Genomic DNA, 26568 nt, shown 5'->3' on the forward strand with positions numbered 1-26568 from the left:
CATGTTCAATGCAGAGTAAGACAGACTTTATCATTAGGGAAATTCAAGTTAAGAGATACGATGGAAAGTCTTTCTCAGTGAGGGTAATCAAACAGAGCAACAAGTTGCCCAGAGAGGTTGTGGAGACTCCATCCTTGGAGGTATTAAGAACTTGACCAAGGACTGTTTGAAGTGAACTCTAGTAGGCCCTTCCTACCTGAATGATTCTCCAATTCTTAGATTCCTGAGAGTGAACAAATCTTAAATATAGGGAAAAAAAATGTTTGTTTAGAAGATTTTAAAGTGGCATCAACATATGAACTAGCTCCTTTGTGTAGCTAAAGCACAGCCAAACCCTTAAGACTTACATAGTTGCAGGATTAGCCGCCTTTGCTCTGGAAGTAAGAACGAGGAGCAGTTCTAGGGGGTTTTTCCTCTTTTCCCAAGTTGTAAGTTTTTGACAGTGCTGCCGAGGTTGTACCCTGACGTCTGCCCTCCTTGTCTCCTTTAGCACACTGCTGCTGGTGATGAAGGTGGAGGACAGTCGCTGGTTTCTCCTGGGAGCTGCCTGGAAGATTTCAGAGCGACTCCCTTCATCGAATGCAACGGCGCGCGCGGAACCTGTCATTACTTTGCAAATAAATACAGCTTCTGGCTGACTACAGTTGACCAGCCCTTCCAGAGCAAGCCCTCAGCAGATACACTCAAGGCAGGACTCATCCGAAGCCATATCAGCAGATGTCAAGTCTGTATGAAAAATTTATAGAAGGCTTTCACAGTATAAGGAACCTGCTTCTCACGTAGTGCTTATACAGTGAAACCTTCCATGATGGTTAGACATTTGAACAAATCGTGTTGGTGCTTTTTTAACTTATTACCTCAAAAGCTGAATGGGAAATTAATTCTTTTTCAAGTGTGCAAAAGCAAATTGAGTGTAACACACAGTAAGTCTAACACACAAATCTAGTGCAGCCTTCTACTATACAGTATATAGGCTTTTTTTTTTTGCTACTCTTTAACGATATTATGTCATTTGCCAAAGGATACAAATATTGCCGGCTTTGAAACACCAAAAAAAAGCTTCTATAACAAATAAATGGTTACCTTGGTCAGATACCACTACATTTACTTTAAGAGAATCTACGTATCTTTTCTATGTACTGTATTTGTCACAACAGTAAACACTAACAGTTGCAGTTCTGTAAGTTAACACAGGGTGATCAAAGTGCTAATCCCTTGCAAAACACTGAAAATAGACTCTGGAAAGTGCTTACATCCAGCATCGAAATCTAACTTTGATATTTTATGCTTAGGCTTTTCAAACACACCCAAAGCAGTCATCTTTTTGTTGTACTTGAGGGCTTTTTTAAGTCTCATCATGCTTTAGCACTTAACCACTGGCAATTAGCAGAGAAGCCCAAAAATATTGGCCAAAAAATGCAGCTCCTCCTGTTTTGACTAGACTGTATGATGAAGATCAGCATATTAGTTTATGAGCTTGATGGGGTTTTTTTCTAGACATACCCCAGGCCAGGGAATCACGACAAAGGTCTCTTGCTCCACTGTGGTGTGGACACTCCTCTGCGTCACACTGCCCGGGCAGCAGCAGCACCAAGTGACTGTTTGCTCTGCAGCTTTTCCCCTCTGAAATGAGGCTACTCATCACCACCACACTTCAGACACATCCTGTTGGAGCAGCCATCGCACAGAGGGTAGGGTTTTGCAGCAAAGCATGTTGCTCAATGTCACACGACCTTCAAAGGCAGAACTTCCAAACCTGCCAGTTGTCTGTCTGAAAGGCATGCTGTCCTGGCAGCTGGGGACACATGGCAATGGGATGACCATCATCCCAACTTGCACACAGGCATCCTTGGAAAAGCAAAGGGGAAGGAAGCAAGGCCTTTACTTGGTATCATCTTTTCCCATAGAGAACCAGGTTATTGCATGCCAGGCTAGCTAAAGGGCCAGAATGGGTAGCTTTTTCCTGCTGTGGAAAGAAGCAACTTAGCCCAAAGCTGTCTGACAACACTACAAGACAGGGCAAAAAACAGGATCATCTGCAAGTTTCTATTCACATAGTCTGATTATATACCTGAATGCTTAATACTGAAATCCAAGAGGCTTCAACAGTTCACCTCACTCCTGCTTCAGGTGCTTCTTGGCTTTTGTAATTACATTCCATTCTCACTGTATCATAAATAAAACCTGGTTTTTCTACACCTCTATTTGTGGATTTCCATTTTGTAAATGGCGTTTTTTCTACAGAATGCATATGGAGTGCTCTGTTGAATTACTTTGCTTGCACCTAAGGAATTAGAAGAGCACTCCCAGAACAGCTCCTTCTACTGAAATTCAGACTCTTCACCCAGGTGTACACTTGTTTATTTCAGGGCATTTAAAAAGATCCAAGAGGGAAGCTGTGTTTCTAAAATTGCTTCTTTTAAGCTGAACTACTGAAACAGTATTTCTTGTGTTGTTAGGAAGAGCAAGTTAAGCCAATAAATCCTGACATTGCTGATTAAAGCAACGCCATCATTCATGCTCTGTAACATTCAGGAAACCAGCATTAACCAAACTTGACAGGTATTCCCTCTGCAAAACATATAAAGTATAAATTAAGTGAAAGTTCTTTGCTAGGATGCTGTCTAACCTAGATTAGCTTTACATATAATTCAATGTATCCATAAACAGAGAAATTACCTGAGCTTGAAATGAGCTCTCTGGCTGTGCTGGAGCTCTGAAGGCAGCCCCTAAACCAACTAATCACACTAGTATTTGTTTCAGCTAAATAAAATACTTAAAATTGAAAACACTGGAGTTCAACCTGAACCAAATTTATTTTTTTTTATTTGTCAGTTCTTTTCAATTACACATAGCAGTAACAAACACCCAAGAATCAGCAACTTACCTCTGCCAGGTATTGCTAGACATCAGTGGTCATGGGATGATCACACAGCTACTACTTGTGATTTTTACAGCATGCAGCTCTGGTAATGCAGCACATTGTGTTTTAAGAGAAATCAAGTGCAGGTTATACAAATCTATAAAAAGCCAATTATGTTAACAGTAACAGCAGCAAACTACTTGAGTTTCCATGGCTAATACTTTGCTTCATCTTTCTATGCAGCTATTATTTTGCATGTAAAGCTTCGGCAGATAGGTGTTCCTCCAATACTTTGCCTCTTCATTTTCCTCTGACTCACATAAACTCTACAAGTTTATTCAGGGTGGTAGGTATCAGCACAGCCTTCAATTGAATGCCCAGGCACAGTCAAACAAACCCCAAAACCCTAGAAAGGTGCCAAGCAGACCCATGTTTCTCTAAAGCCTGCATCGTTGCTGTTTGAGAAGGAGAGGGAGCTCGTGCACACAAACATGTGGAATACTGCAACAGCCAGAGGATTTCATCTGGTGAACTAAGCCAGAGCACAGCCTGAAGGGGAACTGACTTATTCAAACTGCCTCTTAGTTGCCCGTTTACATCCTCTTCTACGAGGACAAGCTGACAGATTTGGGGTTTTTCAGCCTGGAGAAGGGGCAGCTCTGTGGAGCTTATATTGTGCCCTTTCAGTATATAAAGAGGGCTTATAAGCAAGATGGAGAGACATCTTTTACTAAGGCCTGTAGTAACAAGACAAGAGGCAGTGGTTTTAACTGACAGAAGGTAAATTTAGGTTGCATAGAAGGAGGATGTTTGTTACAATGAGGGTGGTGAGGCACTGGAACAGCTCTGAGAAGCCTGGGATGCTCCAGCCTTGGAAAAGTTCAAGGTCTGGCAGCCTGACCTAGTGAAGAACGTCCTTGCCCATGACAGGAGGGTTACTCTAGAGGATCATTAAAGATCCTTTCCAACCTAAGCCATTCCACAATTCCATGATCCTAGAAGCCACATCCAAAAAGTTAAACCTTTATTTTTTTCTCCTATGTAGTGAGCTACAGCCAACCAAAAGAGTCTTTTTACTGAACTACAGTGTTCCAGCCTAGGATGTGAAAATCACAACCATTTTGCCCAGGTTTGACCACGTAAAATCTTTTGCCTCCGAGCATGCTGTTTGCTTCCTAGACTTTTCCTGTTTGAAAATAAGTCACACTGCTGAGTCCAGAGAAGGTAAACAAGACTATATTCCCCTTCTGTAGGTAACAGTATGTCAGCGTATCAGCACACATAGAGCAAAGTCAACAAAACGACATAATTTGACATCCATTATTTACTCAGAGTGTATTGACCTGATCAGCCTTGTTCACTCACACCTTACTTTATGGGGCTTGTCTACAGCTGCTGGAAATAGAACATTAGCCAACAGCAAGCAGTAAACATGACCCAGCAACAGAAGATATCAGATTGCTGCCAGAAGAGAAGCTGGGAGGTCACTGCTCACATGCTGATGGCCCTCCAGTGCAGTCAGCGGCAGGCCCTGTCACTGCATGGAAACCAGCACCATCCCCAGGGATGGCAACCCTTAGTAGGGCCTGGAGCAATAGGACAGGGGGGTAATGGTTTTAAACTAAAGGGAGTGGATGCAGACTAAACAGAAGGAAGAAATCTTTTACAGTGAGGGTGGTGAAACACTGGAACAGGTTACCCAGAGACATAGTAGATGCTCCTGGAAACATTCAAAGTCAGAGTGGAGAGGGCAGCTCTGAGCGACCTGAGCTAGTTGAAAACATACCTGCTCATTGCATGGGAAGTTGAAATAAATGACCTTTAAAAGGTCTCTTCCAATCTAAACCATTCTATGACTAAATGTACAGAGATTTCACTCTCAAGCCATTCTTCCCCTACTACAAGTATCCTGTGCATAAGCTTTAAAGTAGAAAATAAAGCTATTACTCTGCAGCAGAAAAAAAAAAATCCCACCTGTTTTAAATATACTTACTAATAATCTAAATCATTATTCAATTAGGAATTGTTTCACTCTGTACTAAACCACTCTGATTTAGGAGGGATAAAGACAACAACAAAGCCTAAGAACAACCAACCCTTTAAATTTAGAGAATTATCCATAGGAAGGTGTGAGTCCTCTCAAAACAACTTGCAGGACTGGGAACACATGAACTGCATCTTTGGGTTGAGATTTTTTGATTGGTTTTGGGAAGGGTTTGGGAGCTGGTGGTGTTTTCTTGTGGGGGTTTTTGATCTAATTGTTTTTTATTAGAAGTTCTCCCCTCTGGTTACAGTGTCTCAGTGCAAGCTCCTGGATCCCTGCATGCATTAATTGTAGCTGAGAGGGCTTGAAAACTACAGAAGCTGTATTGAGTATTGGCCCCTCCTTTTTACTGCAGTCAGGAGGGAAACCCCATACCTCATTAGTGCTCCTTTGTGTACCCTTCTACTCCACAAAAGGCACTTTCTCTTCCCTTCCTCCTGCATTAACCAGTTTCACATCAGAAAATGCCAGTACTTACTTCCCTCCAGGCAGATGACAGTGTCATGCGTAGCTGCTAAAAATCAAAGATGCAACTTTGCCTGGGTGCCACTAAGGAGGAGTTTGAAGGGAGATAGAATACAGGTATTCAACTCTGTGGTATCCTATAGGGACTATAAAGAGGTCTCTAGAAAACGCAGATAAAACAGAAAACTGCTTCCTTCCACCCAAAGAACTCTGTTATCCATGTTAAAAAGAACTACAATAGAAAAATGACAGAATGAAAACCTCTTCCTCCTGCAACTTGCAATTAGAGAAGCAAGAGCAGTGATGCTGCCTGTTAATACACGAAAGCCTACTACGGAAAGAAAATTCACATTAATAAAGCCTCCAAATGAACAGTCTGTATCCACAGTGATTTTTAATCATTCAGCGTCTGAATCTTAGTGTCACATCTGGACATAAAAAGATTGATTTATTAGCTACAAATATAAATTATACCTGGATTTTGGGTTTTTTTTTTCCTTTAGAATAAAAAAAAGAAAGGAAGAATCGTATGTTCAATCTTCCAAAGTCAGAATCGCAGGGGTAGAGATGATAATCATGTCAAAGCTGTTGTGAGTACACAAACAGATCATTTACATGCAACATGAAATGGCAAGTCGTTAAAAATCAGACTCATCCAAAACCATTCCAAATGATTGTTGCTACCGATTGTACCGACACACCATTTGTCTTTGGAGCCCAAGGAAACTGGCAAGTCTTCCTCTGTAACTTCACACACGTTCCTGTTTTCCTATGCAGATCTCTCAGAAACCTTTAACGGTCTGAAGATTTGGGTCGCTTTTTTCACATTCACTATTTTAAGTCTGTTGACTTCTTTCCTGGTGAACTGCAAAGCACTTGTTACTCCTCAGTTTGCTGGAGCGAACAATCCTTCCCCTTTTCTTATGTCAAGGTAAACAGTTCATTCAGGCACAGCAACCAGACTTTGTCCTTTTTGCCGGCTTGTAGTCCATAATGTCCACAGTTTGCGGAGGCCCCTCCGCTTTCTGCCGCACAATTATCGGGACTACCATCTCAAACACAGTTTCAAAGAGGTAGTCCACCTTGTACCCTGTTTTTGCACTGGTCTCGAAGCACATTTTCTCAGCTGCTGGCACATCCTTCTCATCTAGCATTTTGTATTTCAGGATCTTTTTATAGAGTGCAATTGCGTCCTCCACACGGACTTGTTTTCGCGCCTTAGAGCCGCAGCTGGCAACCGGCTTCTCGGGTCCGTTTTCATCCGGTGGCAAAGCGCAGTCATCGGTGAGGTCCACTTTGTTGCCAACAATAGCAAAAATGCAGTCGGCGCTTGCACTGTCCGTCAGAGCCAAGAATCTTTCCTCCAGCTCTGTCAGGCTCTGGAGACTGTTCACATCGTACGTGAGGATCACAGCAGCTGCTCCTCTGCAATACATAGACCCCAGGCCATGAAACTGTTCCCGTCCTGGCAAAAGTTTAAACAAAAAGAGAAAGTTAGCATGCTGGAAGCTACATTATTAACCCAGGAAGAGTTTAGGGAATGTCAAGGCAGTTTCACAAGTTTGGATGGAGTAGTGAAAACATGTCACTTGGTTTTCCTTTCTGCTTTTCGTTATGAGTGCAACAGTGCCACTGAACAGCTCAGCTCTTTGTTCGATCTATTTCAGAGAAAGGAAACTTCAAAGATGAGTAAGCAAGCATGACGCAGCATTCACAGTCACAGAAAGCAACAAAAGGTTGGGGTTTTATTAAATTGCGTACCAGATCGTTTACGTCACATTAAGAGCTACCATGCTTGTATCCACAAGTGGCCCATTCGACCATTTACAACCATTCACAAACAAAAAAAATAAGTTCCAGTGTTTCAAATTACATTTGAACTTATTGGTCCTGTAAATTCAGCACATACTTTCAAGTACATCCAGTTCAGAAATTTGGATCAAAGTCAAGATTCCACTTCTTTCTCTGTTTTGAAGGATTTTGTAAGCAGTTTAGTCCTATGAGGAAAGGCTGCAGGAAGTGGGGCTGTTTAGTCTGGAGAAGAGGAGATGGAGGGATGATCTTATTAACATTTATAAATATCTAAAGGGTGGGTGTCAGGAGGTTGGGACATCCCTTTTTTCTATAGTAGCTAGCAACAGGACAAGGGGTAATGGGATGAAGCTGGAACACAAAAAGTTCCACTTCAACATAAGAAAAAACTATTTCACTGTTCAGGTGAGGGAGCCCTGGCACAGGCTGCCCAGAGGGGTTGTGGAGTCTCCTTCCTTGGAGGTCTTCGAGACCCGCCTAGACATGTTCCTATGCGACCTTATCTAGGTGAACCTGCTTCTGCAGGGGGGTTGGACTAGATGATCTCTAAAGGTCCCTTCCAACCCCTACCATTCTATGATTCTATGCTACATGCCCACAATCCCCGGGTATGTTGGCTTTACAGAAAAAGACTGCTTGCTTTCAGTGCCTGTATTGATACACACCTGTCCCACCAGAAGTGCTCATGTTTCTTTTAGAGTATTATACACACACAATATAGAGAACTCTAACTACATTTTCAGAGCAATTTCTCTTTTAAGTTGTCCTGACCATCACTTAATAACCAACAGTCAATAACAAAACATTTCTTCTTCCTTGATCTTCAGAGAGTATGTACCAGCCTTTACAGCTAAACCTTGATGGTCTGCTTCAAATTTATCAGAAAAGAAAATTTACTCTTTAAATTCTGGGAAGCAAACAATATTCTTCAGCAGTTGCAAAGGGATTAAGGGAAATGAGGCAGAAGACAGTGTTTTCTTTTCCTATCAAGAACTGCAACTTTCCACATATATCAGTTATATGTAGAGTCTGCTGTAGCACATTCACTTTGCTCTTATAACCCCATCAAGAAAAAGATAAAACACATTAGATTTCAACCAGCCACCAGCCTTAGGTTACTACAGAATAGATGTGTGAATGAATACACAAAGTAATTAAAGGGAAAAAAAAAAAAAAGGAGAGAAGAGAGGAAACAAAAAAAGAGTCAAATATGCTCTTCTGGACATTTAAGAATCACAGAATCTTAAGGGCTGGAAGGGACCTCAAAAGATCATCTAGCCCAAGAATCATCAGAATTTTTCAACTCTCTTGTTAAGTCCCTTTGCACAGAGCCTCCATGTATAGAAAATCTAGAAGTGATCTGATTACATTCATTTTCCGCACAAAGCTACTGACTACCACAAGTTACAGCACCGTGAAATCCTTCTAAACAACTGTGGAACAAGACAGAAAAAAATCATGCTGAAAAATATAGGTCAGCATATATAGGGAAAACACATCTGCACACAAACATACACTGTCTAAAAATAGCCGAGAGCTTATCTCCAGTCAGAAACAGAACTTAAAATAGATCTTTGAGTCACTGTAGTAAGTCCTTTGATAAACTTCATAACTCTGCTCCACAGTGGCCAGAAGACAGACAAAGAATCCATCATTATCAGTAAAATAAAACTGGAAAATGTCAAGCTAGAACATGAAATCCAAAGTTCACCCTCCTTTAACACTGAGTGAAATTCTGTTAACTGTCAGGGATATATATTTGAAAAGGTACAGTGTGCACTATAAAGAGGTATAAAAGGAAGCTGATGAGGATGCTCAGGAGTATGCAAAACTTTTGCATGAGGAAGAAAAAGTCATGGGATCTCTTAGGCTGGTGAATGATTGGAAAAAAGAGGATAAACAGATACCTATAAATTCAGGAATAATACTGACAAAGTAACCCACAAAAAACTATTTATTCTTTCTTGTAACACAGAAAATGAGGATTTTGCATTAAAAAAACCCCACATGTGTATTTTAAACATTACCAATTCTTTGCTGTGCAGGAAAGTGTGTTACATGAAATTGCAGAGGTAAAAAGATCAATGAATGGAGTTCAAAAAAGCATTAGGTGAAGGTTTATGGACAATTGCTTCTGTCCAATTTCATATAACCTCCAATTCACTTTTCCCCAGCAAAAGAAATTCTTTAACCCATCATCTGATAGGCAGGAGAAAAATATTTATATGCCCTTGTTTCAATATGTTGGGTAAGGGGAGGGAGCTTGGGTTATGGGAGAGGGAAGAGGTCAGTGCTTTTATACTTTTTCCTCCAATGTCATGTTCAACATCCTACTTTCAGTTGCACTACAACTGAGTCTCCAATTTTCCGTAGAAGTCTGTGCCATGACTTTGTTTTCATCTGAACCCTGATTGTACTGCAGTTTGGAAACCACAATGGAACATATATCCTCCTCCATTCTCCCACTTCAGATGCCAAAGCCCTTAAGATCCAGCCCCCGGAGTCATTTGCTACAGCAACCAAGTACTGGAACAACACTGTCACTTGTTTTGTGGCATTTGTATGCTAATCTAATCTTGCATAGCATAATATAAACTCTGACTCTTCTACACTACAAACTACAAACTGTGTACTTCTACAACTAATACATTGTTGAAGAGGAGAAAGAAGCAGTAAGAAGACTTTACCTCACATAAGGGATTAATTATGTCAGAGGAATTAGAGTCTCTCTCGCTTACCCACACAGTACAATCTACATGCAGAAAAAATGCATCATTTACTTTTTCAGCACAGCTTGCTTGTACAGACCACTTCTGGCACTTGAGGACTGGAAAAACCCTAGGTATGAGAAAAATAAAATAACCACCCTAAAACTACACAAAGTATTTAAACTAATAACTGTCTTCAATGTGCCAGGCAAAATAGCATAAGGCATCATGGTGAAAAACTTACTGTATGAGAACAGCTACCTCCTTTTTTACAGCTAGTTACTTCTTTCTCTGCACCCATCTGGTCCTACTCCAACCACATACATTTTTTACACAGCTAAATTAAATGGTAAACCCCAAATCCAAAAACTAAACAATTTAACCCTTAAAAAAAAATGGAAAAGGGAAAGACTGGCAGGACCTTCAAACAATTTGCAGTCAAAGGAATTGCAAGAACCACCAAATCAGCTGAAAAGGTACAACATTAGGGAAATCTCTTAACATCAAGTTTCCAAAACTAATTCCCATATCTCATTTCATCTTTGTATTTTGCCTTACAACAGCTCGACAACCATATGGCCATATCACTACCTGCAACACTACTCTTCCAGCAAGTATATGAAACCCTGCTTGAGACCCACTCAGGAGACCACTCAGTAACAGTGCAGCCAGCAAGCATTTTCAAAGTTCTGTGATGGTCACCATAGTCAAATTCAAGAACTCTGGGCCAAATGGACCTCGATACTATGAAGTTTATAAGAAACCAAAGGGAGAAAGAAGGGAAAAGCAGATCTTGCAAGAGGCCAGCTCAATAAATAAGCCTAGGCTGTGGTCTAGCCAGCCTCCTACAGCACTCTCAATCTCTCAGCTGGAAGGCAGCAGCTCAGGTAAACATTTTCACAGGACAACACCACAGTCTGACTGAGCATTCCTTTCCCTTCCCAGCTGTGGGATCATTGATGGCACTGATTGTCCCTTTCTCTTTCTTGGAGCTCTCCTCCAGCCTGCTGTCCCTGGGGGTGGTATCCAAAGCAGTTGCTGTTGATGTTTATGAGAGCAAAATATTCCCTCCAGACAGATTTGAATGTTCTTTACCTACCTACCACCTCTTCAAAGGCTTTCACCACATCTTCTTAAGTGGCATAACTTCCCACACACGTAGTCTTTCAAGAAATCCTGTACCTGAAGAACAAGTTCTAAATCTCTCAGTGTTGAGCACGTACAAGAACGCAAGAGAGACAGTTGCTTTAACTCAAGGGAATAAAACACCACAAATATTAAAGGAGCTAAAAAGGTCTTCCAGAAAGTACTGAAAAAAATAAGTGTTGTTATTCTGATATCAGTCTGAACAGGGTCTTAAGTTCTGAGTTCATAAAGTAAATATGTAGTGTGGAAACATACACAAAGGTGAATAACAGCACAGTAACACCACATCAAAAATTATCCAGAAAATTTGCAGTCCAGAAATTGGGTATCTTCCAAGTATTTTGAGTGTAACTTAAGCCAGATTGTATTCTGAACAACAGAGGAATTAATGCACACACAAGGCATCAGGTAGGCTTTGCCTTTCAGATTCTCTTTCTTCTTAAGTGCACACAGAGACTGTAACTGTGTACACTTAGGACACAGTAACTGTGCCCTAAGGAAATAGCCAAAACAGGAAAGAAAAGAGAAAGTTTGATACCCATGACACACACAGCACAGAGATCTGTATTAGAAAGAAATGAGGGTAGAGGATTCAGCTGCAGTGGATGAAGGTTCAAAGGGTGACCCTGATGCTCTGGAGTTACCTCAGTGGGAACATTCGTGTGACCACAAGAGCAGACAAATCAGCTGCTTTTTAAGGAACATCATTTCCTTCTGTTTGCAGAAAAAGCAGCAAAGTTATGATCCTTTAAAGAACAAGAAGGGAAACAATTCTGCTGGAAACTGAAACTCCTATTTGTGCACGTATACAAAGACATTACCGATTATCAAAGAATGAATAATAAAGGTCCTTGAAGGTTTCAGGAAAATTCCCCCACCCACACGTTGCGTCAAGCTGTAAAGTTTCGACATTGAAGACGACCAAGGTAGTAAAGAACTCTGACAAGATTGATATTTATTGCTTCTAGGTAGCTTTGTCACATTTCTCTTGAAGTCTGAAGCTTTACTAAGAATCAGACTATGCCTGTGGTTACTTAGGGATAAAAAAAAATCCTCTCCATCCCAATGGATTAACACAGAGAATATAAGCAGGAGTTAGTAGAAACAAATGAGTCAGAACACACCGGAGAGATCGATTTTTACATATCGAGGAGTTGTCTGAATACACGATTTCCTGATACATCAGAGAAAGTCAACAACATCCCCCATAGAATAAGTCTCTGTTGTGGGTTTTTTCCCCTCTCCCAAACACACACACAAAAAAAAAATCAAACAGCAAAATGAAACAACAAAAACACCACACCACCAATCCCTCAAAAAATCCAACCACTAAAACAATTGAACTAGAGGAACTAGAAAATTAATTTAAGCTCCACCCTCACCTAGTATTAAATATTCACAATGCTTTGTTACAGAATATTCTTGTGTATATTGAAGTTTCAGAATGCAACAAACCTCTAGCTCCACTAAAAAAAAAAAAATCAAGACATTTATTTTGTTTATACTCATTACTTAGCTACAAATCAACATTCCAGGTGTGTCCTATTTCAGAAGCTTCTATTTAAGATATTAAAATTAAGATATCGATGACTTGGCCAAAGTAGAATATAGCATACATAGGAAAGTACTGATCTTAATACCTAAAGGGCTTTATTTTCACACTTTAAAGTAGAAAGAGCTGCACATGGAAAAAGGAAATAATAGCCACATGGGATACAGGACCACTGAATAAATAACAATTCTTCAATACAGGTCTCCAAAGAAAAAAAAAAAAATCAGTCAGTCTGTCAAGCAAGTAGGCTCAATGTAATATGTGATTGGGACAAGCTTACTCCATTTATAAATGCAACTTACTCTCAACTGCTAAGTCAAGTATCCAAGAGAGTTTTTGGGTTGTTTTAGAGTCTGCTCAGCTACCATTAGTGATCCGACAGCATCTGGGATAAAGCATATCCCAAAATATATGTAAACTGTATTATTATGGAACCTAGATTTTGATAGGAATCAAAAATGAGAAAAATACACAGTGATGAATAACTGAAGGGATGTTAGAAAGGATTGGTCCTTAAAAGTCAATTTTGAAGAAGAGCATAAATTTTATCTTTTATCTTTGGAGGATAACTACTTCTTCAAACTTTTGCAGGAATATTTAAGAGATATTCATGCACTCTGCACAGAATAAGAGATGTAGTATTCAAGGAAAACTGCATGAGATGATTAGCATTACCAAGCATCAAGGTCTGCTACTGAGGATTCTGTCTTCCATATAATGTGCTAGGGGAAAAAAATAAAACTCATTCTTTATCTCCACTCCTTTATGCAATAAAATCAACATCCTTTCTGCCATCTAAATTAGCTGTTAACATTCTGGCAAGAGAAGACTACTACTCCCTGATAGGCTAGTCCACATCAGCACTACTGGTAGGCCTTAAGAAAGGCAACTGGCTCTCACATCCACTGCTTTAGTTAAGAACATTAAAAACACAAATCATATATTTCCACCCCCTACTACATTCCACACAAAAATAAAACAGCTATGGAAAGCAGGATAGAGATGGAAAAACTAAGTTTTTTTAAAAGCATAAAGGCAAACTACAGAGAAAAAAAAAGCCACATCCTGGATCCTGAATGAGGTTTTGCTTTTTCTGCTTGTTCCAATATAAAGGCAGCATATGAATTCAATTTTTTATCATCACCAGTAGGACTGAAAAAGGAATCCCTTCAGAATCTTTACAAACAAAAATAATCACTAGAAGACATGTGAAATAAAGAAAAGGGGGACATTTACTTACTAGAAATGGAAATTTCATACCTAGGAATAGTAATACATTTAATGAAAAAAAAAAAAAGCTATGTCGAGATTTCTTTCAGTCTACTTCTTTCTCCTCCCATTTAAATGTAACAACTGAAAATAACTGATATGCCATACAAGGTTTGCAGGACATGTTTCAGCAGGGATCAACAACCATGAAGTAGGTAAAAGATTTTGCCTAAAACTCTGGCCACTTCACTTACATTCTGAAAGATAAGCCTTCCCTTAAAAGGATTAGTAACTTTGCTAGTAGCAATGCGCTCTATATTTTTTTACAGATTCAAGCTTCTTCCTAGTTTACAACCTTTCCACTGGGAAAGTCACCTTAAAAGCCTGTTAAAATAAATGACAGCAGCAGCCAATATTAATCTGCTTCTCCTTTCATGTATTTATCAGTAAAAAGCACTCAGAATTCTATTTTGGCTGTGCTTCATTTTCATCTTTTTTTTTTTTGCAAGGTACACCCACAGCACAGTTATAGCACAACCCACTCAAGACAGACGTGACTGACTGGGAGAACAACTCCCATCACACCCCCATCCTTTCCAAGAACAACTTTCCCTTGTCAAACTTGAACTTTACCAACAGGTCAAGCAGTTTCAACCCACTCTTTAATTGCTATTAAAATATCAACTCAATTAACATTCCAAAAGTAATACTTTGGCACAATTCACATAAAACAATTCTTCCAAAGAAGTTAACTTAAATGGGCCTTTTATCATCAAGAGAAGTAGCACACTGAGAAGTTACACAAGAATAATGTCAGTGTGGTACACTGCACGTCATATGCCAGACTCCATACAACATGGTTAACCATCTACAGGATCACCTGAGCTTTATCTGAAGAAGACACCTTGTCGTTCTTCTTCAACAAAAGGGCACATATAAAACTCCATTTAATAAAAATGGCAAACCATAAAATAAGGGGAATTTTTGCTGCAAAGTTAGTTTTATTTCCTATCTTCCATGAAGGTTATCTTTCTAGGTTTGTGCTGTTAGAAGCTTCAAAATAGATGTCTAGTCACAACATTTTTCTGATGTGTTGAAGAAATGACTCAAAAGACATGCAGTCTTAACTCACAGCACTTCTTTAAAGAATCTACAAATGAAACATGGGGTTAAAATGTGCTGTGGGTTTTTTTGACAGTTAACAGTGTGACAGTTTCTAGAGAAATGTGCTTTTAAGTAAAAGCTTAATTTTCTGAAGACAGCTAAACTAAAAGCAGATATGTCTAGGCAGCTTACGCTGGTGACGATCAATCCATTGCTACATCCTGCAGAGCAAGACAAGTCACTGAGGTGTCAAAAGAAGTTGATTACTGCAGATGAAACCCTCTCACCCACACCTCAACTATAATAAACATCCCTCACTCATCTTGTCAAATCTTGTATTATTTAGTCATTAACTAGTTTAAATATTGCCAGATTTTTTTTTAATCCAGACCTGAAGAGCTGTTTGCCCATTTTCATTCCATAACTGGCAGTGACGTCTTCCATTACTGGTTCCCAAAGACAGACCTGTCAGACACACTCAATGGAAGGAGAAGATCAAATTAACACGGGAGAGAAGAGGGGGAAAAAAAAAAAAAAACCCAACACAATAGAAAATACAAATCACAGAGCAAAGCCACAGATCAAGTGTAATCCTAATTTCAGTCTGATCTCCTGCACAATAAAGATGATAGAATTTCACTCAGCCCTTGTCTTGTGACCAAGGAATTTGTATTATATAAAGCAGACAAAGAAAGAAAAGTTAATATCTCAAAATTACTTTGCTGTATTGCAGCTTTCAGACTATGAATTTTGATACTACATGAAGGTGAAAGTATCCCCTTCAAAAACACAAAACAATCCCAAAACTAAAAAACATCACATTCCCCGAAATGCCACACTCTCCCCTAAAAAGTAGTTCTGTGTGACTTAATCTCCTTCTTGTTAGACCAGAGAAATCAACATTTTTTCATATTCAGGCTCTCTGGCAGATTCCTCTACATACATACAGCTCTTTAATTTTACATATTGTTCTATAATCAAGACTGTAAAAGAGCCTCACCAAAACTATGAGGTTACTTAATTTCTTCACTATTTTGATCTCTCTCTACACCTGATATACTTTCAGAACAGCTTGTAGGCTTTGGGACACCATGAAGTACCAAGAACTTAGTTTGACATCTACTACCAACTCACTGGACCTTGCAAAATACATATTGTGACCCAAATGAATCTAGTTTGACCCATTACCAGTGCACCACACCATTAGTCTCTCTTCATTTGCAGCCTTACACATTTGTTAGGTCTGCATATTTCAAGCTGCAATCATTTTTTTTTATAAAGAGACTTATAAACTGAGTGTCTTTAAGCTAATGCATATTCATGGTGTCTATAACTATCAGTGTCTTCACCAGATACGGGAGCTACAAAACTTGTATGTAAAGGAGAAGAAATACTATCAGAGAAGATATCTGTTATCTTCAAGACTTAGCCCATGAACTACTTTAAGCTTTTCTGGGACAAAAAGAGTACATGGAATCTGTTCTGTTGCATAAATACAAAATTATTTTTCTCACTGACAAGAGTAAATCAGAACTTAACAATCTAATAACGAAATTAAGCCCACTTACTTTCTATCTAAAATTTTAAATTTAATGATATTATGCCTAGTAACATGAAACATCCCAACCATGCTACCTAGCATGTTTTTACTGACAAAAACTTTGGCCAGACCTATAAAAACTCCAAAACAACCAACCCTGTTTGTTACTAAAGATTCCATTTTCACCTCTACAATCTTGAACAACCTTTTCATTTAGCTAGATAAGACTTACTTTACTCAAACTACCTAATTTTATTTAGTCCTCTTGATGTACTGTGTTTATTTACAGGAGAATAACCCCAGAAGCTTCAAGCACTTCACATATTTTCAGCTGTCTGGAAGGGTAGTGCCTCAAAAAAAGATGAGTAGAATTAACTTTAGCCCTGTCAGACCAGCAAGCATATCTCGAGTGCATCTTCAATACCAACTGAAAAACCAACAGCAGTATTTATCTATTTCCCTCTGAAACATCACAGTTGTATAAAGAAGATGTTTTATTAAACACTGAAGTCTGGCAAAAGAAATCAGGGCATGCCAGGCCTATGGGACATAATTATCCTGTCTGCAAGTAAATGCTTTACCAGAAATCCAGTTGAAATCTAGAAACAACACTGTCTCTACTGAAAAGAAAATTAGGAGGAAGTACTGATCTGCTTAAGGGAAGGGAAGCTTTACAGAGAGATCTAGATAGGCTAGATGGCTGGGCCAAGGCCAATGCTATGAGTTTCAATAAGGCCAAGTGCTAGGTCCTGCGCTTGGGCCACAACAACCCCCAGTAGCGCTACAGGCTTGGGGAGGATTGGCTGGAAAGCTGCCAGGCAGAGAGGGACATGGGAGTGTTGGTTAACAGTGGTTGAACATGACCAAGATGTGCCCAGGTGGCCAAGAAGGCCAATGGCATCCTGGCTTGTATCAGGAACAGTGTTGTCAGTAGGAGGAGGGAGGTGATCATTCCCCCGTACATGGCTTTGGTGAGGCCACACCTCGAATACTGTGTCCAGCTTTGGGCCCCTCTCTACAAGAAGGATGTTGAGGTGCTGGAGAGGATCCAGCGGTGGGCTATCAAGCTAGTAAAGGATTTGGAACATGAGGAACAGCTGAGGGATTTGGGGTTGTTTAGCCTGGAGAAGAGAAGGCCCAGGGGAGACCTTATCGCTCTCTACAACTACCTGAAAAGAAGCTGTAGTGAGGCGGGGATTGGTCTGTTCTCCCTAGTAGCAAGCAATACCACAAGAGGAAACAGCCTCAAGTTGCACCAGAGGAGGTTCAGCCTAGATAATGAGGAGGAATTTCTTTCCTGCAAGGGTTGTCAGGCATTGGGACGGGCTGCCCAGAGAGGTAGTGGAGTCACCATTCCTGGAAGTGTTTAAGAGACAGTTGGATGTTGCACTTAGGGAAATGGTCTAGTGGTTGATAGGGCTGGGACAAAGGCTGGACTCAATGATCATAAAGGTCTCTTCCAGATGAAACGATTCTATGATTCTAAAACATAGCAGGGTGCTTGAGAAAGAAATTCAGGAAGCTCCTGTATGCCTGCACTAAAATGAGAGCAAGAATGCAAGGAGGAACTTAGAAATTTACATCTGAGCACAATGTAAGCATTAACATAAAATTCATCTAGAGCTTGGTGTTTAAAAGGCAATTTTAAACTGCTACTTAAAAATAAATGGTCATTTGGCAGATGACCTTCTTAAGGAAAGACATGATTGGAAGCAAACCATGAGGTGAAAAAAAAAGTACCCCTTCAAGTTTACTTTGGAAGAGTTCTGCAGGAAGCAATAGCACTGAACACTTAACTGCAGTAGCAGAGATTGAAGATCAAATATTGATCAGTGGTGGGTAACAAAGAGGCCAGTGACAGGATGAGGCTGTAAAACAGACACTCACTTTTGGGTTGGGCAAGAAGCCTTTCCTTTGCAAAGCCCTCTGGAAGGCCAATCCTTCTCCTGAAAGAAAAATCCCTCTTACTGAAAAGCAATTCATTTGCCACAGAATGAGTTCTAAAACCAGCAGTATTTTTTCTTTCCAGTACCTGAAAACTGACACTTTTTCCTTAAATTTACAAATCCTTTCGACAGGCAAACAGGCATTGCAGGTAAGCCCACTTCTCTATGCAACTCCTAAGCAGAGGCTGTTACCAGGTCCTTACCTTCAGAGTCACCCAGAAAGAAGATCTTCAAAGCCCATACTCCTTCACAAAGTTTGATCTTCAAACTTAGAAGCAGGTCCTTAGCTTGGGCAGGAATGCGTGGCCAGGTATACTTTACGCACAGTTTAACTGGCACCGTGGGGCCTGGAAGTCACTTGACATTTTATATTGCTCAACAAGGAACTGGCAACTTAATTTGGCTTCCAGTTCACCCAAGCAAACATTGACATAGGTGTGCAATTTTAAAAAGTGAAAATAAATTCAGAGATGGGTAGGGTTAATCAAGATAACCCTGCTAAACTTAATAAGCACTCTGAAATGCCACCAACTCGTCAGGCATTCCTGCTAGGTCTCAGTGCAGAGTTAGCAAGTCAGCATCTGCCTGCTCCCTCAGAGACAAGAAGTGTTTCCTGGTTTTATTCATTTTTATTCCCGTATTAAGTTTCTTTAACTTTTGCAACTTCCTCACTAGATACTTTCCTTTTGCCTTAGACATCTCTTTACAATTTAAAAAAAAATCTCTGTAAAGATTTTTTACAGAAGGGTAACTACACACGTACCAATCTTTTTGCAGAAGGGTAACTACATGCTTAGCAAGTCAACCAAGATGATGTGCAATACCATTTTATGAGTGAAGAAACACCATGAACTTCACAAATGTCTTAATTAAGGACAATGACATTTTAGAGGAGAAAAAGAGTTCACTGTTACTGACTGCAGATTCTCTTTGGATTAAGTTTTGTAGCCAACCAGAAGTAAAATTAAATGGCTTAATCAGTCTTCAAATCTCTTCTTCTCAAGTATAGGAACCAAAGTGCAGATTTGTGCACACTAACCCAAGGAGAGCCACACAATAACACAGTAAGGTAGCTTTCTCTTTCACAGATCCACAAGACAGCTTAATTTTCAAGAATGTTAGCTACAGTAGCACCTATTTTCTATCAGCTCCACTTCAATGACACATGTTTCCATCCTGCTATCAATACTTTGGAAGCACTAGCAGCAAGCAATGGGCTGACAGAGCCCAGTGTTGCCTCTCGCACAGTGCTCCACCAGAGGACCCTCTCAGAATGCTGGCCAGAGGGTTTTAAGGCACTGCAAAAAGATCAGTCTTCAGACATTTTCAGGGATCTCCAGGGTGCTTTTACCATAGCACTGAGGCATCCCAAGCAAGAGCTTAATAGCCTTCAGTAACCAGCCTGGAAGACTGAGAACAGCCCAGTCCCATATCTCTGAGAATGGACCTTCTCTCACTTCCTCACAGCCAGAGACCATCCTCCTCTACCACAGCAGCAGAATGGCTTTCTTCAGTACATACACTGGGGCCCTACAGTATAGAGGGAGGAAACCAAGCATATTGGCCACAATTCCTTTAGAAAATTGACTTAGTAATTAATTTTGTATGTAGACAGTACCTCAAGCAATATTTTCATAGATCTTTTATATTACTTTCCAGGTTGATTAGGAGTAGATGATACGAAGAGGAGGACTAGAAATACTTTCAAATGGCCTAGCTTTTTCAGACCAGAGGTTAGTGCCTGGCAGCAGCTGAATGCTGGTAGTCATCACTGTTGAGCACTAAAAATAAAATTTAAAAAAATGTGTCTACAAATCACAACATTCATGTTCTGAGAAACAGAGACAAAAAGAGAATTCAAGAGCTGTTAGGTTTTCTTGTCAGAAGTGACCTTTTGTGTCACACATTTCAAATATGAGAAATGATTCTTGCATACATAAGGAATAACAGAGTTGTCTGAAAAGTCTTGGGAATCTATGGTTGTCAGACCAATTGACTCACAGATGGTCTGCTCCACCAGACTATATAAGCACCTCTTGTTTAAGGTTGAATTCTCTTCTGGTGAAATTAAACTCAGCTGTAGTAGATAACTATGTGCTAGCTCCTGTTTTGTGATACTGTTTGACTTTTCAACCAGCCTTGGCTAGCAATTTGAAAAACATTAAAATCTTGTTACATGAGTAGAAGTAAATACCATGGGTTTTACAAACTGAATGAAAAAAAATCTACTTCTTTTGTTTTAAGAGGAACTCACATTAGTAATGAGGAACAGAAACCTAAGCCCATTCAATAGACAGATATTTTTATCGTTTGTTTCAATGTTGGTTCATTTACAGGCAGGTTCTCAATAAAGAGTATACACAATTAATTCATACATAATTTACACTTACAACTGCTCCTATTCCAACTGCCATCACTTTCTGTGCAGCTGAAGTGCACTTCTGGATAGTTGCTATTTGTCAAAAGCAGGAGGAAGTTCTGCTGGTCCACTTTCAGCAAGCACCCAAAGTACAAGACCATGCTAGACATACAGCTGCCACCTGGGTTTTAAGGAATTGTACTCAAACTCATTTGCTGCATTCAGAAAACTTTAATCACAGCACACGTTCCTTGTGTTTTCAAAACTTGCACTGGCTAAGAAGAAAACATGACATTGAAACACATTTCCATCACTACAACTCCCTTATAGTTCCAATTCTCGCTTCTCTTCCCAAACTCTTAAGAACATATTTAGTATTCATTGTTTAGAGGCATTAATTGGAAGATGAAAGAAATGAAACAAAAAAAACCAAGCATGGTAAAAAAAAAAAGTCAAACCAAAACAAACAGAAAACCCCAATCTCATCTCACTAACGTTCTCCAATCTAGCACAAAGAGGATACTACTGAAAAATACAAACGACTCAGCTCTGAACTTTCTATGCAAAATAAGCTACAAAGAGCAGTATTACTACTGTACAGTATCTATCAATTCAACTCTCATACCATGAGAGGAAGCTTCTTACCAGAAGGGAACTGCCTGCAGATTTGCATGCATTACATTCTTTTCTTTCATAATTAAAGCAATGAGGCAGCATCTCTACATCACAAAATGCTCTACCAAGCAAAAAGAATTTAGATACCAACTATCCTGCTTCCACTAGACTTCCGCAAGAATTAAAGACATTGAATGCCTTTTCCACATTGCTCAATGTTAAAGTACGAAGAGAGGTAAAGTAAACAATATGAGTGTGTTATACAGCTATCTGCTGTGGGAGAGCAAGTTCATGTCATAAAGACAGTAGGTAAAGAGTGAATGTTCCTCCTCACAAAAACAAGAAGTGATCATACCGGTGGAAGTTGGAAGAGCCAAGTGGTTTGAAGATATTTTTAGTTTCAGAAAATTAGAGATTTACTTTTTAAATGAGCAACAGCTTGTATTAGGAAGAAGGGAAAAAAAAAAAAGTCACTCTTTTACCACTGATGTTTTCTTGTTTTAAAACGTCTCACTTGCAGCAACCCACAAGATTTAGTGATTCCTTTTATGAAGCTTGGAAGATGACAATTCAACTATATAAAGCTTTTTCTTTTGTTCATTTTTTAACTATAAAACTGCTACAGTTACTGGTCCTTTTTCTTGACTGTTAATTAACCAAAAGCTTTGCTTTTTGGGAGTTTTTGAGGGTTTTTCTTTTTTGAGAGCAAATGACAGCTGGAGAATGGAAACAAATAATAAACAAAAATCTCACTAAAATATAACCAAGAGCTTTATTTCTCACTTCAGCAATTAAGAAGAGAGGAACAGATTTGTACCTCCAGATCACAGGCACCACTATGAAGAACAGAAACTGAACTTCTGAAGACTTTCATAATACAAGGCACTAAACTGCATAAAGCTCCAGCCACATTGTTGAAGTAACCAGCACAACCAGAAAGGGAAGTCAGTCAACCCAAATCACTCCGGGAAAGGGAAGCAGGAGCACAACTGAAGGTCACTGCAACCAGGGCACAATATCACAATATGTTTTTATAGTGCTGTTGTTGCATGGATTGGGAACATGAGCTTTAGTAGAAATCAAATTTAGAATCACAGAATTGTTTGGTTTGGAAAAGACCTTAAAGATCATCTAGTTCCAACTCCCTGCCATGGGTAGGGCCACCTTTTCACTAGACCAGGCTGCTCAAAGCACCATTCAATCTCCAGGGATGAGGAACCCACAACCTCTCTGTGCAACCTCACCACTCTCACAGGTAAGACCTTGTTCCTTATATCTAATTTAAATTCCCTCTCTTTCAGTTTGAAGCCACTACACCTTGTTCTGTCACTCCATGCCCATGTAAAAAGTCCCTCCCCATCTTTCTTGTGGGCCCCTTTAGTTACCAGAAGACTGCTATAAGGTCTCCCTGGAGCCTTCTCCAGGCTGAACAATCCCAACTCTCTCAGCCTGTCCTCACAGGAGAAGTGTTCCAGCCTTCTGATCATCTTTGTGGCCCTCCTCTGGACCTATTCCAACAGGTGTAAGTCCTTTTTATGTTGGGGGCACCAGAGCTGGATGCAGTATTCTAGATACTACTCACAAGAGCGTAGTAGAGGGAATCATCTCCCTTGACCTGTTGATCATGCTGCTTTGCATGCAGCTCAGGACAGAGTTTGCTTTCTGGGCTGCAAATGCATATTGCTGGATCATATTCAGTTTTTCACACACTCACACCCCAAGTCCTTCTCTGCAGGGCTGCTCTCAGTCCACTCAAAGTTGGTCAACCCCATGTAGAGAAATTATTACCCAGTCAATGACTAGCATTTAGACATTTGTTTTAAAGTCTATTTAAATCTACCTTTTGCTTCACAATCCTCATGAAGTATACTACACATTAGTTGCTTCACCTCCTAAATGGTTTCTAGTTTATGTGTTTTTCCTGTAAGAATATTTTCCTGAAAGTCTAAGCAAGCCATCTTTCATTTTACAGATCATGATATAATTAAAAGTTAAATCTCAAATATTTAAATATCTATAGTCAAATATTACATATGACTAAAAGTTTGTAAGTAACCATCAGCTGCATAATGTAAAACAAAAGTGTCCTGCTATTTTCAGCTGTACTGAAGACCACCATGTTTAAACTAAGTACACAGGAGTAGTTGGGTGGCAGGACAATATCTTTTCTCAGTAATGTGTAGTAATTGAGGTATGAAAAATAAGGGTTAGAAATATTAAAACACATAACAGATTAAAGGAAAAAAAAAGTCAGTGGATTAACAGGAGATGCTGAGAGAACAGGGAAAAGCAGCCACATCAGATGCTTAATCATTATTGAACAAAGTTATTCCAATAATTTCTGTAGACCAGAAAAAAGAGAAAAAGGTATTCTCCATAGCTGAGGATATGATGAGTTATTTTCATGACAAAAAACAGGTAAAAAGAAAAAACAAAAGTGAAAGAGTGAAATAGAAAGAACTTGAACACACAGAATCTTTACCTCATAATAAGGTGTTAGCTAGTTTGAGTGTTGAAAGTTTTAAGTGTCTCTCCTCCTGGAGTCCTGTACATGAGGTTTCCACCACACTACAAAATAGACTGAAATGTGTTTTTTCTCAAAATGAGCTGGTAAAAAGGCAAAAGCATTTTCCTCTTTTTGTTTTATCTACAAAACACTAACAAATTCGAGCTCAAGTGGGTCTTCAGACTGTCAGCAGAATTCTTCCATGAATGGCTCCCTGTCAGCCTGTGCAAAGCCAACTTCAATTGTAGTCTGCTTCCTAAGAAATTGACAAATATATCAGAAGATTCACAAAACACATGTGATTATCTACCTGCCTTTTAAAAATTACATTAAGAAAGTCTCTCCTACATTTGGGGTTTTTTCCCCACACCTAGATAGCTTAGTAAGATTAGGAAATCTATGGTAAAGGATGGCAAACTACTTATCTTGAGAATTAATTCAAATTGAAAGCAAAAACAAGACCCAAATACATTTCTTTTGACCAACTCTGCTCTCAGCAGTACCACTTGCATAAGCTAAGTCCAATCATCAAGTTCAAATCTCATTTCCTACGCATATCTTCAGCTACTGCATATGAAGTTATAGGCAATATGCAGGCACAGGAAAATGAATTTTTGATTTTTTTCGAAGGTTTGATGCCTTTTGATCAAATTCCAGGAAGTTCTATCCATGGTTCACATGGAAAAAAGGAAACCATTTAGACTTGGGAAAGAAAATTATTCTGTTTCATAATTTTTAATGGCTCCAAATGTATCCACTACAGAGACCCAAACAAAGGTTACTTGTTTGGATATTTTGCAATAGTACAATGTGACTCAGACAAAGAACTACACTAAGTGCACCTTCAGTTCAGGCAGTGATACACAGCAAAACACTGCCACATGAGAAATGGCTTGGAAGCTCACATGGCTAGTGGGTTCAACCCAAGATAGTAACAGAGAAGCAAAAAATTCATCTATGATATAAAATGTAACCACAATGTGAAGTAAAGATACCGAAACTAGCCTAAGTATCAGGAACAGCTCAACTAAGGCCCCATGAGGCTGGCTGTGAGTCTCTCCGGCTTTGACATTTAGGTACCATTGCATGTGTCCAAGCGAAAAGTACTTCCCATACATCAGCCTCAAAGAATTAATTGTAAAAAACATACAATTAACATCTAGTTACCTGCTCTGTATTTGTGTTCTAAGCACCTACTGCCACCTTCTTTCTGAAGGAAAGAGTAAAAGTTCATTGCACAGTCAACAGGAAAAAAAAAAAAGAAGACATCACAACCCAGACAGTCTAAGTTCAGGCCCTTAAACACACACTACTAATTTTAAAAGCTGTTTGGTTTTCATTGTGGAATGTGCCAGCTATCCCAGAACTGAGTCAACATGAGTTACTTTGTACTCATTCATTTTGATTTTACAGCTAATGAAACATTTTTGCTTTTCTAAGCAACAGTATTTACTCAGCTAGAAAGAGAAGTGCTAGGGAAAAAAGTATCCCAACCAATCCTTCTTTTCCCCCTTACTCTCAAACTGTTGAAATAATAGTCATTTCATAGGCATCTCAGGTATACATTTCAAAATTCTAAAGTCAAACTGAAGGGCACAACAGGACATTAATAACTCGCTTTCTTACGTGCAACAACTATGTATGCCTTTACACATACCCTACTAAGAGATCAGTTTTATTGAAGCAAATAATCCAGTTCTCAGATAACCTTCTGAAATTTACTGCAATTTCTCCCACATATTCCCAATCTATCAGGAAGAGGAATTTCCATGTCAGAAACTATTGTCAGAACCTTTGCCGTTACCTTTATGTTGTCTAGCTAACCGTTTCTCTTGTTCATGTCTCTCTCACTCATACATTTTCAGTACTGTCAGAAAGCAGACAGTCAACACCTTTCTGTTGTCAATTTTGACAGAGATATCTTGAAAATACACCTCTTCCTTCAGTAAGCAAAGAAGAAAGGATACAATGCCAAAAGCACAAACTCTTTGTTATGAAGATTCTCAGTATCATTCCAACCAAGGGTCTGCAGCTTTAAAACATGGCTTTAAGACAGATGCATTCATTCAGTTCAAGGACTTACACAAACTCATTTGTGTCAGTCAAAGCCAAGAAGCAAAATTTTCACAGTAAAACAAGAACACAAGCCATACACCAGAGCTTAGACAAACATATATTCTTGCTCTTCCTTCCACCATCCACTCAGGGGTACTTGAAAATGACCAATATTAACCCCTCACCACACTTTTACAATGTGACTCTCAAACTCAGGCCTCACTTCAGGCTAAAACTAGAAAGCAAAAGCAACCTCTTTTGTTACAGAAGCTGAGGTGCTACTGAGGACTCCAAAGCTGCTAATTTTTGTCAAGCCACAACGCCATGGACAGCTGGACAGCTTTAGCCAGGTCACTGTGTTACTATTCAGAGAAGGTCAAGTAGCTTCTCCCTCAGGCTAGAAATGTTCAGCCACATTGCACGCTATTACTAAATACCACATGCAAAGTGAGGATTTAACATGGGAGCTGAAATACAGAAGTCACCCCAGAGGTTCATCCATGACATTTATCTCAGCCTGCATCACGTACTCGCACAAAGTGTTTTACCCTTCTCACCAGCTTGCCTTTGCAAGGCTCAGTGTGAAAATTGCATGTTAGAAACAAAATTCCTCCTTCAATAAAGCAAGTTGGCCATAGGTGAAT

At 39.5% G+C, this 26568-nt stretch overlaps 2 protein-coding genes across 4 annotated transcripts in view; one reads left to right on the plus strand and one right to left on the minus strand.

Annotated features, from left to right (window-relative positions):
* COL4A2 (collagen type IV alpha 2 chain) overlaps nucleotides 1-2198 on the plus strand; it is a 147116-nt gene extending 144918 nt beyond the window's left edge. For all 3 annotated transcript variants that reach the window (XM_061996583.1, XM_061996593.1, XM_061996601.1), the window contains exon 48: nucleotides 491-2198. In XM_061996583.1, coding sequence (XP_061852567.1) covers nucleotides 491-745 — 255 coding nt within the window. In that variant the 3' untranslated portion in view covers nucleotides 746-2198. The remainder of the gene's footprint in view (nucleotides 1-490) is intronic.
* A 641-nt stretch (nucleotides 2199-2839) lies between these two features.
* The window catches only part of RAB20 (RAB20, member RAS oncogene family), a 30513-nt gene continuing 6784 nt past the window's right edge, over nucleotides 2840-26568 (minus strand). Inside the window, exon 2 of the mRNA XM_062020559.1 lies at nucleotides 2840-6837. Coding sequence (XP_061876543.1) covers nucleotides 6317-6837 — 521 coding nt within the window. The 3' untranslated portion in view covers nucleotides 2840-6316. The remainder of the gene's footprint in view (nucleotides 6838-26568) is intronic.

The sequence above is a fragment of the Colius striatus genome, chromosome 1 (genome assembly GCF_028858725.1).
Source record: "Colius striatus isolate bColStr4 chromosome 1, bColStr4.1.hap1, whole genome shotgun sequence".
In the NCBI taxonomy this organism is placed as follows: Eukaryota; Metazoa; Chordata; class Aves; order Coliiformes; family Coliidae; genus Colius; species Colius striatus.